Source organism: Lepisosteus oculatus, chromosome 25 (genome assembly GCF_040954835.1).
Source record: "Lepisosteus oculatus isolate fLepOcu1 chromosome 25, fLepOcu1.hap2, whole genome shotgun sequence".
Taxonomy (NCBI): Eukaryota; Metazoa; Chordata; class Actinopteri; order Semionotiformes; family Lepisosteidae; genus Lepisosteus; species Lepisosteus oculatus.
The window spans coordinates 1,810,860-1,829,194 of NC_090720.1; the positions used below are offsets into that span (position 1 = coordinate 1,810,860).

The 18,335-nt window shown below is 46.6% G+C and overlaps 1 protein-coding gene across 2 annotated transcripts; it reads left to right on the top strand.

The window, feature by feature from the left end:
• The first annotated feature begins 3,660 nt into the window (after positions 1-3,660).
• Positions 3,661-18,112, top strand: slc25a33 (solute carrier family 25 member 33). Of its 2 annotated transcripts, XM_015337305.2 has the most exons (8): positions 3,661-3,843; positions 8,093-8,157; positions 8,870-9,043; positions 11,522-11,599; positions 13,102-13,202; positions 14,298-14,364; positions 15,933-16,216; positions 17,121-18,112. In XM_015337305.2, exons 3-8 carry the CDS (start codon positions 8,895-8,897, stop codon positions 17,321-17,323), a joined length of 882 nt encoding a protein of 293 aa, XP_015192791.1. In that variant the 5' UTR covers positions 3,661-3,843; positions 8,093-8,157; positions 8,870-8,894; the 3' UTR covers positions 17,324-18,112. The 2 variants fall into 2 exon arrangements, with proteins under 2 accessions (XP_015192791.1, XP_006642052.1); XM_006641989.3 differs by lacking the exon at positions 8,093-8,157.
• Positions 18,113-18,335: the final 223 nt, after the last annotated feature.

An 18,335-nucleotide genomic window follows, 5' to 3' on the forward strand; every position in this document is an offset into this window, starting at 1 on the left:
AATGACACGAACACTCGCCGACAGCCAGTTTTTTCATGGTTAATTCCAGATGCTTCTACAGTGTGTTTTCTCTCTTCAGGATAGTATCCTCATTATGATCTCGACCGCGGTATAGCGCTGCTTGTCACTGGGAGCGCGACACCTCCCACCAACTGGTCCCAGTGGAGACTCCCAGGAGACCGGACAGTGACCGCCCCCTTGGCACCGAGACCCTTCGCGTCTTTCTGTCGTGGCGCTCCAACGCCAGATTTAGCTTGTGGCACAGCTAAAGCCCCAAAATAAAATCTCTTTTGACCACAATGGCGGCGCTTCTGTAGCCAAAGAGTTGTGGGTGTCCGGAACAGGGCGCTACCCTCCCATGTAGTTGTAGCTTGATCAGAAGCTGGATGAGATCCTCATAGACTGTTAATTAGCGATTAAATGCCGTATTTGCTCGACGAGCCGGTGGCTTTCTCTCGTTTGTAACCGTTCTTATTGTAACGCTCACGGCCACCATTGAGTGTGAAAGCCAGCTTACCAGAGCGGTGACGTCACCGCCCTTCCCTGTAATAGCAGGACCACAGCCGGTGGCCGGTAGGGAGATCTCACTTTAGCTCCCCAGGTTGGGTCACTGTTGAGTGACACCGGGAGGCCTGGGTTCGCGACCCGAGGGTAGGGGGGCGGTCTGATCCGAAGCGTAACATCATGTTCTGTAGCAAAAAAAAACCCGTTAGATTTAACTAATAATTACATCTAAAAAAAGTTAATTTTAAAGGAAAAGAGACACAACTGACGAAAGCGCGTCTGACGAAACTCCGCTCCTTCTTTCCTGCTTTTCAGGGTGTAATTAACCTTGAGGTGCTTCCTTGCAGCTTCCCGCTCCAAGCTGCGTTTTTGTCTCTCCTCCTTTGCCCTCTCTCATCCCCGTCGTTTCTCTGTCCCTCCTTCCCCAGCTCAAAAAAAAAACCAGGAGAGAAACGGACACCGCACGCCAGCATCACCCCCTGCCGTGTGTGCAGGATAACCTTTTTTTTTGGCTTTGCAGTACAGTACCGTGAGATTTTTACTCCCGTGGTGAGAGGAAATGTTGATATCTGTTCACCCGGCAGCACGTTATTATCATTGACATGTTTCCAGGTTTTTAAATTCTTTCGGAAAGGCCCGCGCTATTTGCTAGGATTCTCTATACAGGCGACTAGAATGAGAATTGCAATTGTGCTCAGGAGAGCAGGAGGAAAGTTTTGGAAAACTTGCGGATGTCTGCTAATGACTTTTGTTTCGGGCGCTCTCGCCGGGGATACACGCGTTAGCGAAACAAGATGCTCCTTAAGAACGAGTGTTAAAGTCGAGGGAAGAATATTTGATTCTTGGCTCGAGTTTCGACTCCCTTCCGCGATAGTCTTTGAGCTCCATCCTCCGGTAGATTGCGGCTCGGCTATTACCGGAGTGTAGGCACAGTGTACTCTTTTTAGAAGTGCAAGAGCGCCATCTAGTGTTAATGCTCATTTAAACCATTGGGACCACCCAAAGCCTGACAGCCAAAATATTTCGCATACAGTAGAACTGCCCAGGTCCACTAGAGGTTGTCACTGCTGGAACTAGACTGCCTTAAGCGTTTGAAGGCACAGACGGGTTTTCCGCAGAATACGTTTGAATTTGGGAATATGGGTGTGATCCCAAGACCAAATCCCTGGTATTACTGTACATATAGTTTTGCTATATGTACGAATTCTTTAAACGACGTTTACTTTTTTGTTGTCCTTGTTTCCAGTTTTGCGCAAATGAGAACGTTGTTCTGTTTTGAAAATCGATGTAAATAGACTGCTGTCGGCTGTAGTATAATGTTGCTTAGGGGCACCAGAGTCCAGTCCGAAGGTTTAGGGGGTTGAAATAGCTCCCGAGATTTTCAGCTTTTTCCAAAGATAAAGGAGCTGCATCTCAAGAAAATTGCTCTATTGCTGACTCTCCATGTGATTGTCTCCACGTCACCAGCAGCCATATCACTCTGCAACTCACAACTGGCAGCCCACTGGAGCTCAGCAGGTGTGAGCCTGGCCAGTACCTGGATGGGAGACCTCCTGGGAAAAACTAAGGTTGCTGCTGGAAGAGGTGTTAGTGGGGCCAGCAGGGGGCGCTCACCCTGCGGCCCATGTGGGTACTTGACAGGGACACTATACTGTAAACAGGCGCCGTCATTCGGCTGAGACGTAAAACCGAGGTCCTGACTCTCTGTGGTTGTTAAAAATCCCAGGGCGTTTCTCGAAAAGAGTAGGGGTGTAACCCCGCCGTCCTGGCCAAATTTCCCATTGGCCCATATCAATCATGGCCTCCTAATAATCCCCCTCTATGAATTGGCTATATAACTCTGCTCTCTCTCTGCTCTGCCACTGATAGCTGGTGTGGGGTGAGTGTTCTGGTGCAGCTATATCACTCTGCAACTCACAACTGGCAGCCCACTGAAGCTAAGCAAGAGTGAGGCTGGTCAGTACTCACCCTGTGGTCCATGTAGGTCCTAATAATAATATGGAAGAAGCCAATTAGGGAGAGAACCACTTCTCAAAAAAAGTGGCCATTGGCCTCCTAATAACCCCCGTCTCTGAACTGGCTTCATCACTCTGCTCTCCTCCCCACTGAGAGCTGGGGTGGGGGGAGTGTTCTGGTGCAGCTATGGCTGCCGTCGCATCACATCAGCCAGCAGCCATATCACTCTGCAACTCTGGCAGCCCACTGGGGGCCAGCAGTGGGTCCTAATACCCCAGTATAGTTAGCCAATTAGGGAGAGAACCACTTCTCAAAAAAAGTGGTTGGGTAAGTGTGCCCATAAACATGGGACAACATGCAAACTCTATGCAGATATTGCATAGATATTCATATCTATGCAGATAGCATTCATATCTATGAAGATAGCATGAAGATATATCCAGGAACGATCATTGGTTTGTTCAGAAACCTGCATTTGACTAACTACCACACTGCTGCTTAAAACTGCAACACAGCACCACATGTGTGTATAGTGCAATGTGCTGTAGCTCCTGGGGCAGCTCAGATAACGTTCCTGGCTGCGGGAAGTGGCTTTCCTCATTCCTCATTCTCATGTATCATTCTCATTCTCAATAATCATAAATAAGTAGGGATGGGAATATTGAACCTGCGATTTATTTATCATAGCTGAACATATCGAACATGCCTCCAGACCATTTTGTATGTATTCATGAACAGTATTTAAATGCACGACGGTCCACTTCATGTTTGCGTAAACTTTATGTACAGGCACAAGTAAAGTCTTACTCCCTGCTAAAAATAGAAGAAAAGAAACACAACGTTTCGGCTGTGGTGCCTTCTTCGGGTGAGAACCTTTTTCAGCAGGGGGATAAACCTGTACTTGTTCCTTTGCAGCCCACGCATGCTGGCGCAGGTGCCTACTTGAACAACTTAATACACGTGTTCATAGCGAACAGCAAAAAAAAATGGAATAGAATGAAAGAAAGGGTACTCCTTTCCATCCAAATTTTAATTGTGCATGTTACCACACAAGAAGAACGCTGTGGCCAGAAATAGGGAGTCACGCAGATGAAGCCCGAGTCTCCTCCCGTCAGCTGTTTTTATCCCCCACACGCAAGCGTGACGTCAGGGACAACACCCCCGACCCGCCTCCCTGACGTCATCAGCTTCCTGTACGGATTTTGCGCACTGCGAAGCTCCGAGCGAGAATTAGCCGGCTGGGAGCTAGCGTTGGGGGGCTGTCGCACATTTCCTATCGGGGGTAATTCAAACAATAAATCCCCTCGAACGAAAGTCAGCAGCCGACGATGACACCCTGACGATGGCCCAGAAAGATACGTTTTTGCATCTGTTTGCTGGAGGGTGAGTTCTTTTGTTCATTTCTCACGATTCTTAGCTGAACGCGAAAGATGATGAAATTGTATCTGACGTTGGTCTCCTGTTCTTGGTGAACTCAGGGGTGTCGCGGTGGCCGTCTGAGCAATTAAAGTTTTTTTTTAAATAAACAACGGCACAGAGCTGCGATCCGAGTATTTATGAAACCTTTCAGCACAGCGCATTCGTGTGGACTTGGCCGTGAGGTTTTAAAGGCGACGAGGCACGTCTTGCCTGTGGCTCTGACATATTGGAATTGTTTAACCTTGTAAAACTGAAAATGACATTTGAGTGCGTCTGTACCGGGTTGGCGGAACTTTGTGCGGTGCATTTCTGTGAGAGAGGCGGCGGGTTAAGATGTTTTCAGACAGATGAAGTCTCGAAGGGTTGTTTGGGACCGACGTGTTGGATGTTTTAAGTTACTTTGAACAGAATGTTTATATCTTAAATTTCAGCTGTAGTGTGGAGCGGGAGATTGGCACGTGAATGCAGCGTGGTGTAGTATTTTATCAGGAGGGACGGTATGGTGTCTTCTCTTCAAATGATGCGAGTTAGATTAGAAAACAAGAGGTTTCAGGCAAATTTAACAGCTGTCCCACAGCAGCGGTCTTTAAATGATGTAGTCCAACTGTTGAAAGTATTGCACAGAGTCCAGAGTGGTTCAGGCCTCTGAGCTATTGCTTATAGACGCCTGGTTTAGCGTTATGCAACCTCCTGAATGCGTTTCATGAACAGATCTGCTGAAAGGTGAAAGATGTTGTTTCTTCGGGTTGTTAAGGACACGTATACGAAGGCTCGAATGCTCTTCGGTTTGGTTTCATGTTGTTTGTGCTGGAAGTCTTTTTGTTTTTACTGAAAATTAATTCATATTATGCCTTCAAACAAGCTCGCACGGTATTTAAAGGTATAGCATGGAAAGGCACGATTCTGCGTGCTAAAACTGGATAGAGGACTACTCGACCCCGATATTCAAGTTTTGCAGTTCTACATTGTGAGCAGTCTGTACGCGACGCGATCACTGAATTAATTAATTGCATTTACATAGCTGTTTACATATGGGGAAAAGACTTCATCCAAATGACTTCAGTGGGCACAGTGCCGATGGAGAACTCATGCATTGCTGTTTTTTTCTTTTCTATAGTTTATTTTCGGAATTTCGATTTCGTTTTTAAATAAGCCTCCTGTTCTTTCCCCTCCCCTGCAACCTTTATTAACCTATTTATTAAAAGCGCCGGGTTTGGTCACAAGATCGGGGACCCGGTAGTTCAGGGAGGGCATACTAAATTTAACAAACAGGACATGGCAGGGATGCACGTCTTTAAAAGGTGCTGATCGCTTCGTGTGAAACACGTACTCCAGTCTGCACGTACTCGGAGCCCCAGTTCTCAGGTAACGGGGGAGCTGGCAACATCTAGCATGAAATGAACTGCCAGGCGCTTAGATTATAGCCTGTGCAGGTGTCCTGCAGCCATCAATGCATGGCGTGGCCCCTTTGATGATCCCCGGGCTGTCTTCGGGGGTGCACCCGCTGGTCCCCCTCCTTGTCCTTTTCCATCGACGCAATTGATCAGCCAAGCGAACACAGGTTCTAGGAGTCAAACGCACACGACAGGTCGTAGCCAAAAATTAAAAATCGACGAAGTGCCGTCTGGTGTGACGCGGGCCTGGCTGCCGGTGGTCTCTCCCTGCAGAAGCCAATCATTAACCGCGCTGATACTGGGAGACAGCGCCTCGGCCCCGGCAGCTGGGAAGCCGGCTGCTGCCTTTTTTTTTTTGCGGTGGTTCAACCAGCAAATCGAAAGGCGGCACACCTCCTCCCGTCCGGATCAGGAGATCAGCAGTCAGTCGTACCGCCTCTCTTGCAGGTTATGCAGAGGCTAGTTTCTGATGAAGGATAAGGTTGACACGCTTGTTGGATGCCTGTAAGACTGTTATGTTTTTCACTCTTTCTTTTCCTCCGGGAGCCCGGAATAATTGAAGGAATAAGTTCTACCCCTCATGAAGTACAAACTAAAATAGTCTTCATCGTTTCTTAATGTGGAAAATTTTCCTTTTTGCCTGTCCCACGCTTTCGTGCTGTTACAGCCAGTGACAAAACGGCGTTGCTGTAGGAGGCCTTGGTTTTCTATGATTAGTCTTTTTTTTTACCTGTTTTTAAGGTACTTTTAGGGGTTAAACTTTGTCTTGCATGGGGAGTTGCTCGCAGGAAACTGCAGTGTTGATGTTCTCAAACGGGTAAATATTTAACAAGCCAATGTAACAAACACTACAGATAAAAAATCATAGTGTAATAATGAAAGGCTAGACTGTCCAAACTGGACATGAGTTTAATTAATGAAAAAAAGATAATAAAATGATAAATACTTTAGTACTATTAAGAGATTTCCTCTCTTTGCCCCCTGGAATGAACGTCCTTGGCCAGGCTGTGCTTCGCTGTGGGTGTAGTCTTTATTTTTTTGCCAGCAGCCATATCACTTTGCAACTCACAGCTGGCAGCCCACTGAAGATCAGCAGGTGTGAGCCTGGCCAGTACCTGGATGGGAGACTCCTGGGAAAAACTAAGGCTGCTGCTGGAAGAGGTGTTAGTGGGGCCAGCAGGGGGCGCTCACCCTGCGGTCCATGTGGGTCCTAATGCCCCAGTATAGTGACGGGGACACTATACTGTAAACAGGCGCCGTCCTTCGGCTGAGAAGTAAAACCGAGGTCCTGACTCTCTGTGGTCATTAAAAATCCCAGGGCGTTTCTCGAAAAGAGTAGGGGTGTAACCCCGGTGTCTTGGCTAAATTTCCAATCGGCCTCCTAATAATCCCCATCTATGAATTGGCTCCATCACTCTGCTCTCCTCCCCACTGATAGCTGATGTGTGGGGAGCATTCTGGCGCACTATGTTTGCCGTCACATCATCCAGGTGGGGCTGCACATTGGGGGTGGAGGAGAGGAGTCCCCATTACCTGTAAAGCGCTTTGAGTGGAGTGTCCAGAAAAGCGCTATATAAATGTGAGGAATTATAATTTATTGGTTTGTTTCGCCCGGTGCGTTCCAGTCGGTTCACGCAAGCCCCTCTCTGCAGGTGTAACGCCCTGTGATCCGGCCTGCGTCAGGTGCAACTTTCTGTTTGTTCTAAGTGAACCTCAGAGCAGCTAGACAAACAGACGCGGGTTTTGAGAGGATTGTCCGTAAACACTTTTTTTAAAAAAAAAAACAACCTTAAATGTGAACTTTAATCCCTGTGATGAAGTGTGCGGGCTTTTAAAGTTAACTTTTGGGGGGAGGATAACATCGGTCACTGAGAAACAAAGAAGCAAAGTGGAGATTAAGCCTAAAGGCTTGTGCTGTGTAACTCTTTCTCTCCATACTCACTGTAATAATGCTGTCTTTGCCATGAGGCATCGAGGACAGTAGGATAAGGAGCTTCTTTCAATATCTAATGCTTTTGCAGAACAACTAGAGTAAACGTTAAAACACCTTTTTACTTAACCAGCCCTTGAAGCGTCTGACATCCCAGATGATGGTCCTGTTGTGAAGCCCAGCACTTCTGACCTGCCTGTGCTGTGCATTAGGGCTCCCCTCTTACTGCTGCTGGTCACTCCATTCGTTCTTGATGATTTAAACAACTGGGGGGTGAAACAAAGCTGAGCTTCACTAAAGAAACTCGCAGTGGAAACGGGCTCCAGGAATACGGTTCAGCTGACAGAAAGGGGTGTGAAAGAGTCATGTCCCTTGATTTGAACAGATTGCTCAAACTGCGAGAGTTTCACAAGTGAGTGCACGCTGCGTCTGTAGAAGTGTAAAATTAACTCGGTCCCCTGGCAGGCATTTTGCCTGTGTTTAAGGATTTAACTGCTTGCAAGATATTAAGGTATGAAAAGCTTCTCTCCAAAGATTGCAGCTTCTTTTCATTGTAGGTCTTTGGAAGGACAGTGGCGGCTGACTGGATAACAAGATAACCTAAGTTCTAAATGTCTAGTGTGACTTCTGCCATTTTCTCACAGGAAAACAAAAGCATTGGTTTAAATCTGACTACGGGAGGCATATCTTTATGCAAAGGGTTATGGGAGTTTAAACAAAATAACACATTCAACAACCTGAGCTCTTTCAGACAGGCCTGTTGTTTGTAACCATTCTTATGTTCACTGACAAGCTGATAACATCTGAACAAAAAGTGTTGTTGTTTTTTTTCCTGGAACAGAAGTTTTTAACCTTTTTCCATTGATAACATTTGTCATTCCTTCCACAGTTCAAAGATAAACCAGGAAAGAAACAAGCACTGCGCTACAGAAACCTTCCCTGCTATGCATTGAGGTTAATCTTTGAACCCGATTTTGCTAATTATTGCTTTGTTGTGATTGGAGGATTTTCATTTATTTTCACATTTACAGTGTCAGAATCAGTTTCTGGGAAAAACAAATCCGCGTTGGAATGCCCACACACTCTCATGCATCAGAGTGAGCTCGCACTGAAGGTGTGCTAACCTTCAGCCTAGGAATCAGCAGGAATCCGGAGTGGGATTTTAGCTGCTTTTATTCAGGGGGGATTAAGAGCCTGTCTCTACATAGAACTGTAGGGTGCACTTAATGTAAATGAAATTCAAATTAAGACAAAAATGAAGGCTAAAAAATGGAAAATAACTCCTTACTCCTGGATTTGGAAACAGATGAAGACATTTGCTTTTGTATGCTATAGATTTTGACTTAAATCTACATTAAAACAGGTTTTTGAAGTGATATGGTTTGTAAAAAAAAAAGGCTCCTGCAGGAGCAGCTGGGAGGTAATTGGCATGAAATTCGTTTACTATGACTTTCTTATTGCCAGGTCGACAGAGGAATTACTGGAAAAAAGAGTCCCGCAAAGAGTTGGAAAATCCTGGTCCACACAGTAGCAGTTTATCCTGTGGAATGTGTGCAGGGAGGGATGGGGGAAAGGAAAGGTGTTCAAGTGTTGAGGTTCCGGAGGTCTGGTTAGCGTCCTGCAGGAGGAACACGCCCTCAATCTGTGGGTGTTTTCCTGTGCGCAGGTGCGGTGGGACAGTGGGCGCTATCATGACGTGCCCCCTGGAGGTCATCAAGACCCGGCTGCAGTCCTCCGGCCTGTCGCTGCGCCCCATCTTCCAGGTCCAGCTGGGCACCCTGAACGGCACGGGCATGATCCGGCCTTCGCCTGTGGCCCCGGGTCTCTTCCAAGTGTTGAGGTAACGGCGTCTCGTCAGCACCGGGTTATTTGCTAACCTTGCTTCCCGGCGTATTAAAGGAACAGAAAGTCGGCGCTGCATCTCGAAAAGGCTCAGACTCGTTCTAAGCTGTGGTCAAGGCCTCATCCAGCAGATCAGCTCTGTTATGTCTTTTCACCAGCGATTCTTAACCCAAGTAGGCTCATGCATCACCATTACCTGGTGCAAAGGGGTCTGCAGACACAAAGGATTGTACCAGCCTTCGCTGGACGCAGCTGGTGTGGAAGTCCTCCTGCAACGTGCAGAGAGACAGTGCTTGCTGTGCGCGGGCGAGGGTGACCTATTTTGGGCATCTCTGAGCTGGCCGTTCCAAGTGCAGTTCCAAGGAAGATCGGACCACGGAGGGGAACGCTGCCTCCCGTGTGACGTCTGCTCTGGGACTTGGCTTGCGCTTACGTGCAGTAAAAGCCTCCTGATGAGCAGCCTTCAGGAAATTAAAATCTGAGATGACGTCCCACCTGGACTGAAGTCCTTTCAGTTTGTATTAACTCCTATAGAGCCTTGGACCCCTTCCTCTCTTTGAAGCTATAATTTTCTATCAGTTAGAAAGTTAGAAAAGAGGTTTTAAATGACTGTAGGTTCTGCAGAAAGAAAAACTAGAAAAAAAGTAAGGGAAAAGTAAAGGTCATTTTCTAGCTTAAAAACTAGTGCCGAGTCCTGTTTTCTGGTCGTTGAGTCTGAAAATTAAATCTTTCTAGGTAAGTACAAAGTTAAATTTTAAGCGCCCCATGACTGCCTTTTGCAGATCTCGTTAAACCATTCTGCGCCCCCTGCGCTGAGAATTGTGGCCCCGCATTTGCCGTTGTGTTCCAGTTGCTGTGTTGCCAAGAGGCAGCTCCCCTCTTTTTGCGCCGCCCAGCTCTTAATCGCTGCTGTCTGTCTGGGCAGGCTTCCTCTTTATGGGTAGAGATCTCTGGCCTGGCAGCCCTGGTCTGCTTCTCAGCCGTGCTACTGTATCTCTGCCGCGTGACTGCCAGGGACCGGCGTTTTTTTTTTTCCTTAGCTGACTCTCAGAAGCTTGAAATTGAAACCGAGCGAGACCTTTTCATTACCAGCACCGAGGGCCTTGGAAACCTCCAGAGCTAGAGCGTAAATTACACCCAGGGCAGCACAGGGCTGCGTCTCTGTCGTCTGCTGACGCTGACTGTAGCCAGAAATGAATAGTCTGACTCTCTTGTTGAGGGCCATTATCTCAAAACAGCAAATAGGCAAAATTCGAAGTGTATGCAGTTGGTGAATCTGTTGTAGGACTTGTGTTAAATACGCTAAAAAAGAATATTGTTTTCTTTTAACACTTGCGTGTGTTTTTTTTTAGGAATTTTTCTAATAATAGTGGTAATTGCTGGGAACTAAAAAGCTGGTGAATCGTTAAGTAGCTAGCCTGCTCATCCCTTGAAAAGTCATTCTTTTTGTGGCACGGAGCCCTTCGTTTCCCTGTGTGCCATACAGCGGTTCATCAAAAATCCACGCTTCTGTTTTATTGCACAATCCGGTATCTAGTCCTGTTGGTACTATAGTGCTTGCTACCCATGTTGTCTCTCCTCAGAAAAGTTCAAAGTTGACCAAACGCTAAGGGAATGGCTTAAAAGAGCTCTCGCACAATCTTCTAATATGGTGGTCTCCGATTTTTATCCTGGCTGCTGCCGTTTCCTAGAGACCTGTGGTCGCTCCAGTATAGGATGGTTGTGTGTTCGATTTCTTTTCGATTGATTGCATACTTGTGTGTCGCACCTTATCTCTCCCACAGATGCTTGTTAATTGTTTTCTCACCTGCGCCCAGATAGCACAGAGATGTGCTTGCCAGAATAGGCAGAGGTGAATTGACTTGCACTAGCAATAAGGCGCTTTGGGAGTAAATGATCACCGAAAGTGCCTTGAGCTTTTTAGTGTTGCTATGGAATCGGGCTAAACGGAATAAAGAAATTAGTAATAAAATTGAGTCTTGCTGAAGGGTACAAACGTACCATTCCACCTGGGATGTAAGCCCACAAGTTTCTGATTATAACTTATCTGATGTCCTTAACTCAAATACCTATTATTACAAACTCCATAGGAAAAAATAAACAGCTCATACGCGTGTGCAAAATGTATTTCAATACTTGATGGTGTTGAAAACATGTCATTTATCAGTCTTCAGATGTTACAAATGTAACATCTTGATGAAACGATACATGAGCTGCCGTATGAAGTGCTGTGGCAGCTGATCAGTCACATTTACGAATCAAGTCTGGTTGAGTAATCACTACACACAAATAAAACTAAAAGGGTACTTTTTTGCTACAGAATACAGAACTATGTATAGGATGAACTATGAGCTTACAAAATCGGCTGATGCATAACAAAGGAAAAGCACTGCAAGGAACAATGCAAATTGCCTCTTGTGTAGTGGAGTGGGAGAACCGTTTTCATTGCTCCAAATGGTATGTTCTTTTTTTCCAGGTCCATTTTGGAGAAAGAAGGCCCGAGGTCACTCTTCAGGGGCCTGGGGCCCAATCTTGTTGGCGTAGCCCCTTCCAGGTAGGAACGGGCTTGAATGGGTGTGTTCTGGGTTGGCGTGAGAGCGTGGTGATTTTTCACTGTGGGCGTTGATCTCGAGGAGAGTTCTTGGCTGTGATTGTTTGTGTTACCGTTGTTTTGACGGTGCGCAACACACGCCACGCTATTGGGAAACCGCTCTGCATGGTCAAAATGTTTTTGATGCCTTGGTTAATAAGTTGCCCGGAGAGACAGGAGGTTGTAAACAGTGCTGCCTGTTGAGTAAGACAGCGGCCAGTTGGTGCCACATGGGAGTTACAGAGGCTTTCTGTCCTGACGTGATGAGACAGAGCGTGTGATTGTACTTCCTGTACTCTTTCACCCTTGATTCTCGGTACAAACAGCACTGAGCCTGTCAGGTCATCAAGGTCACGGAGGCCTAAGCTTCTCAGAAAGGAGGGGGAAGAGAGCAAAACGCTTTCTTATTGGGCAGAGCTGTTTTTCTTCCTGTCCCTTGTTACATTATAACACGTCCCCCTTGCTGGGCTCTTTACACAATGAGTGTTGGGCAGGAAAACAATGACACTTGGAGTAATTAACCCCCTAGCCTGGGGGAACATGCTCTTTTCTGCATGGCTGTACGTGACGTAACGGCCAGTTTCAATAACTGCTTTCGGCGCTCAAGTGAGGTAACAACAGGGTAATCGTATATTGCAGGAGGGAAAATGCAGCTGTCAGAGGGCTTGATTACTAAATATTATTTGGCTGATGATTTTATCTGGAGCAATGTAACATTTGCACCCATTTACACAGCTGGGTATTTTATTGCACGAATTCAGGTAAGGTTCCTTAATCTAGGGTACAAAAGCAATGCCAAACCTGGGATTTGAACCTGTAACTTTTCAGGTAGCGCACCCCTGGCCACTGCTCGAAACGTGGAAGTGAAACATACTGTTTCCCCCTGTCAGGGGTGTTCAAGGCAGGATTTGGGGATGAGAGTGCAGAGAGATTATTGTGCTGGCTGCCAGGCCGGCTGTCCCGGTGCTTTTGGTATGCAGAAGCAAGGCAGCCATTCATGAAGCAGCAGTACAATAAAGGAGGAGCTGGGTGCTTACTCAGGCCTTTTCAGCTCTGCCAGTGCAGGCTGTTCCAGAACCTGTTCAAAGAGATCAGTGTGGAACAAAACGGAGGGTATCAATCATTGCTAAAAGAGCACAAGACTAAAAAGTGCCATGTACACACCCATTATACATTTGCAGTTTTCATCTGGATTTGTATAATCACGATTCACGATTGTGAATTATGCCTCTGCCATTGACCTGTAGATGTTTAGCTTTAGACATGAGTAAATTAGAAACGTATTCTGCTCAGGCTGATAACCTTCTGCTCTCCCTTAGTCAGCCAAAACAAACACTGAGACTCAGTGGAGCCCCCTTTAGATGGGGTGGGGGGGTTCTGCCTGTATCGTCCCCCCCATATCGTTCCTCTGTTTGTTCCTCATCCCAACTCTCTCTCTTTCTCTCTCGTTGTGTCCTCCCACCCAGAGCGATCTACTTTGCTGCCTACTCCAAATCCAAGGAGAAGTTCAACACTGTATTCGTGCCGAACAGTGGCGTCGTGCACATGTGCTCTGCGGGTTTCGCGGGTGAGTCTTTTTCCTCTTCTCGGGATCGTGGGTGAAATGAGGTGGGATCGTTTCAGCAAATTAAAACGCATCTTCCTTTGGGGGGTGGGTGGGGGGGATCTCTGCTTCCTCGCATCTCTGTGTTTGATGTGCTGTTCCTGGGCCGGTGTGGAGGAAACAGAACCCCTGCGATCTGGCTGAAGTGCTCTTGTTATGAAACACAACTGCTGGCATCAGCTGGGCTTTCCACGGCGGTTGAGGAATTTGCCTCTCGCTTGCAGAGATCATGTGCGCTAATTATACACCCTGCACCACTGCGTGACTGATCGCGCACGCCAGACAGTGCCTCTGCTTTTATAGGTTTGCCAAATACAAGTTCCACCACCTGCTTTGTTTAGAGGAACGCCGTCTGCTTAAAAAGAAAAAAAAAGTGCTCTTTGAGGTTTGGAACAGTCCGTTCAGAAAAACAACTGCAGTGATTCTCTGGCTTTTTCAAAACATTTTTTCCCCACCCCGTCCGACAGGTAAAATACCAGGGTGTTCCTTCTTATGTGAAGGAAGATGTTGCTGCTGAAAACAAATCGCTAAAAAAAGACACCGCTAAGGAGTCAGGCTAGTAAAGAGAAACCAGGTGCGTTCTGGGGTTTAAGAGGCCATCCTGCACGGACGGGGTGAAGGAACTGAACCTCTTTAATCTGCAGCAGAGACAGCTGTCAGGGGCCCTCGTACAAATATTCAAGATCCTCGAAGGCACTGACTTCGTAAAAACCGAGCGGACTTCTACAGAAGGGAACAGTGAAACAGACCAGAGATCTCATGTGCAAGCTCTGTGGAAGTGCATTAAAACCGAGAACGGGAGACGCTTCTTTACGCAGAGGGTTGTGGGAGTCTGGAACAAGCTGCCCAGCCAAGTTGTTGAAACCCGTACTGCGGCTTCCTTCAAGAAGATGGCTGGAGGAGATCCTTGGATCAGATGACTACAAACTAGACGGGGGAGGGGGCGAATGGCTCTGTTTCCTGGGGTCCAGTGGGATGTGGAGAGCAGGCTGGAGGATGATGTTTTGGAGAAGTACAGTATTAAGCTCTTGTTTTTTTTTCCCCTCCTCCTTGTTGCAGCTTTCATCACGAACTCCCTGATGAACCCAATCTGGATGGTGAAAACCCGAATGCAGCTGGAAAGAAGGTAAAACAGGTCCCGACTCCGGAATCCTATCCCCTTTCTGTACACCTCTGGAGGGCCTGGGAAGGAATGGCCCCTCGGGACTGCCGAGAACGTATGAAGATCTGTGGCTTACTGCGACATTCACATGCAGATAAATGTTTTATGTTGTTTCAGCTACAGTAGTTTTGCATACATCAAAGGGAAGCTGTCTTCCTCGTATTTTATATATTCGGCACGTTCTGTCCTTGAAGAGAATCACTTCAGTGGTGGACAGTTTGAAAAGCAGGAGTCTCCTGTGTGCCCTCTTTAGCACATGAAACAGCTCATGCATCTCCTGGCACGTCCTGCTCTACATTATAAATATCCTTCTTGACGCAGTTGAGTTGGAATACCTCTGTCTATATTCAGGTATAGAAAGGGCAGAGGTCAGCAATATCATATTGTTGAATGCCGTCAGAATCGTGTATTGGCACTCTTGACACCTGCGATTCCTAGTCAGGATGAAATGTGCCATAAAATTTGATTCTGATTGTCGGCGTTGCATTCAAACTTCACTCAGGCTGCATAAAAGCTTGGAGCCATCCAGAGGGATTTGCATACAGAGTCAGAATCGCACTGTGTCACACCATTGGAAATGGAACGGTATCTTTTCAGCAGAAATAATTAGATGGTAATTCTGTGAGAATTTACACTACCAGGATAAAAGAGCATTAGGCTTGCGTCTGCAGCATTTGAGCCCGTCGGCGAGGGAAGCACAGCTCCTCACCCTGCGTTCGCCCACCCACGCGTGTCGATGTCTGATTGAAGCCATTTCCTCATTCTTTCCGTGTGGGAACCGGAAGTATGAGCATGAGAAAGGTTATGACGTTTTACACAAGATCAGTGTGCATCTTCAATTCGTATTTCGTAAGAATATAGAAGCACAGGCAACACGGACGCCCTCCAAGTCGAGAAAAAAACAGCTGAGCAAAGTTCAGTAACGGTTCTCTCTTACTCATTATCACTTGATTTTTACTAACGTTATTATTATTAAATTATTAAGATTATTAGTTTCAGCCCAGATATGAAAACGCAGCGGTTCGTTCCAAAACATTTTTGGGTATAAAGTGAAGAACACATAGAAATTGGTTGAAGAGTTACTTCTCTTTTTTTCTCATTCTTAAAAAAAGTTACGTTGGAGGATTAGAATGATTATCGCGATTTCCCTTTTGTCTCAAATAACAAAGCAGTGAAAGTCTCCCGATAGGTGTATGAGCAGTCGAAAGTATAAGTGAGCCAGTGGGTTGTTTGAAAATCACTCCGTGGATTGTTTTAACTCCTCGGAGTGAAATTAGTTCTTTTTTTTTTTGGCATGTTTTAAAGCGACATTTCACGACCAGAACACTCTAAACATGCATGTGTAAAAATACAGCCTCCCGTAAACCAAACGGAAAAATTAATTGATGTGAGAATCCATACTTAAGTCACTGTAATTTCTACGTGCCTGTACAGGATTATGCTGGGGTTTTTTTAACACGCAAGTGGTGTTTGAACAGCTGACATCACCTCCTGACCGGCTGCTGATTCTGGCTCTCTGTCGCCCCCTGCAGGGAACGGGGTGTGAAGCAGATGAACGCGTTGCAGTGCGCCAGACACGTGTATCGGACGGAAGGCATCTGTGGGTTTTACCGCGGACTCACGGCGTCCTACGCTGGGATCTCAGAGACTATTATCTGTTTCGTCATTTACGAAACGTTAAAGAAGCATCTGGCGAATTCCAAGATGGCCTCCCCAGCCAGCGGCGGGAGCGAGAAGGAGGCTACGGATTTCCTGGGGCTGATGGCGGCCGCGGCCTTCGCCAAGGGCTGCGCCTCCTGTATAGCGTACCCACACGGTAGGTGTGAGGCCTCCAGGGGCCAGTGCCAGGAGGGAACCCCATTTACCCCCCCACCTTAACTGCTTGGTCATTCATCCCACAAATCCTCTACAAACACCTCGTTACCCAGGATGTACGTTTAAACACGTGAGAGTAAACGCGATTTATTCAACAAAGAAACATAGGTCGTTGCTCGTCTGTGTTTAAGAAGCCAAGGACAAGAGCGAAGAAGGAATCAATTGTGTCCTTTTTCTCAGGGGGTTGTGCCTAAGATCGGGCATTGCAGTCAAGTCTTCTTTTGTGAAAAGTTAGTTCACCATTAAAAAGTAATAAATTCGAAGTACAACACTGCCCCCTTGTGATCTGTTTTGCAATTGTCCATATATGAATAGGGTTGGCAACTATCGAATTATTGTCAAGTTTGACACCACAGTTAAAATAGAAGATGTTTAAAGAGTGATATTAATGTGACAGTGTCTTTATAAATACGGTAGGGAGCACTTTCTGTCCTATACCAGCACAGATGGCTCTGTGGCTCAGGATCTGCGCCTGTGACTGGAAGGTTGCCGGTTCAAATCCCGCGGCCGGCAGAGGAATCCTACTCTGTTGGGCCCCTGAGCAAGGCCCTTCACCCCAGCTGCTCCAGGGGCGCCGTACAATGGCAGACCCTGCGCTCTGACCCCAGGCTTCTCTCTCCCTATCTGTGTCTCCATGGAGAAAAGCTGGGGTATGCGAAAAGACAAATTCCTAATGCAAGAAATTGTATTTAATAAAGAAACATTATTATTATTATTATTATTACATTATTAGATGCAGGTGGTGGGTTTTTTTTGGAATCGCTTGGCTTTGGCCTGTTCCTGGAACGGTGTGCATTTCAAGTCCTAGACTAAACGTTGTCTTGTGTTCTCCCCTTGCTCCTCAGAGGTGATCCGAACGAGACTTAGGGAGGAGGGCAGCAAGTACAAGTATTTCTTCCAGACAGCCCGGCTAGTGGCTCTGGAGGAGGGCTATCCGGCGTTCTACCGGGGACTGATGGCCCAGCTCATCCGCCAGATCCCCAACACGGCCATCGTGCTCTCCACCTACGAGCTCATCGTCTACCTGCTGGGAGACGTGGCCAAGTAGATCACCGCAGCGGACCGAGCCCACGGCCCACGGCACACGGAACGGCACCAGCAGCTCTCCGGAGGCCTGGCACCTTCTTCCACTCATCCCAGGACAGCGTCGCGGGCTGCCGAGCCCACACGGATGCAGACTTTAGACTGCGTTACCCAGACCTTTATATATTATTGTTTTTATTTGAAGAAATAAAAAAAACCGGGAGATGTTTTTTTTTTACAAGACACTAAAAGTGTTCCTGAATTTTCGTCCTCGGCACTTTGACGGAAGACAAAGCAGAAGTGTTCTCTGGTTCTGGATCGGTCGAGTATTAACTAGGAGGTCATGATGAAGAAATGCAGCTGGAGGAGTCTAGATGACATGTGCTGTTAGTTACTGTTTGTTTTTTTCAGATTTCCAAAGATGAAAAGGTCCACTAGTTTGCTTGCAGATTGTTTAAACAAGAATGTTTAGCCAATGCACTGAAAGTCAGTGAAACCTGCTGCAGTCCCTCTGAAGTCAGCTAGACTAGTGTGGTTGACCGTAAGACTTGCATACATGCACTGTTCTCAATTCTTGGACTACTAGCTGGAGTTTTGGACGTCTACAGTTCCGTTTCTTTTTTCATCCTGTAGGGTGGAGTTTAATTTAAATTATTTCTGAATGCCTTGCTATGTGTCCTAGGGTGGTATCAGATTTTATAACTCTGTTTAACACTTCCTTCTTTTTGTCACAAGAAAAACACATTGTTGTGTTTTACGAACGAGGACCTAAATGCATATTTAAACCATGGTTTAATAAAAATGCAAATATGGATATTCTGTTTGTGACTGAATTGGGAGTACATTTGGGGTTGAAAAAAGCTCTTGACGCCTTCGTGGCCAATTCAGATGTGATGCTAGTTAGGAAACGTATCGCACAAGCCCCTTCATCACACATTAAATCATTACTTTTTGTAGTGGTACTGGTTTGGGGTCCCAGAATTCTCTGTAATGGGTTCCGACTATATTAGCCGACTAAGGAAAAAGGTGTGAGTCTT

Bases quoted from the DNA above. Each gene is read 5' to 3' on its own strand.
- slc25a33 (XM_006641989.3), top strand. From the start codon at position 3,803: ATGGCCCAGAAAGATACGTTTTTGCATCTGTTTGCTGGAGG. The intron at 3,844-8,869 runs GTGAGTTCTTTT...TCCTGTGCGCAG, and splicing joins TTGCATCTGTTTGCTGGAGG to GTGCGGTGGGACAGTGGGCG. The intron at 9,044-11,521 runs GTAACGGCGTCT...CTTTTTTTCCAG, and splicing joins GGTCTCTTCCAAGTGTTGAG to GTCCATTTTGGAGAAAGAAG.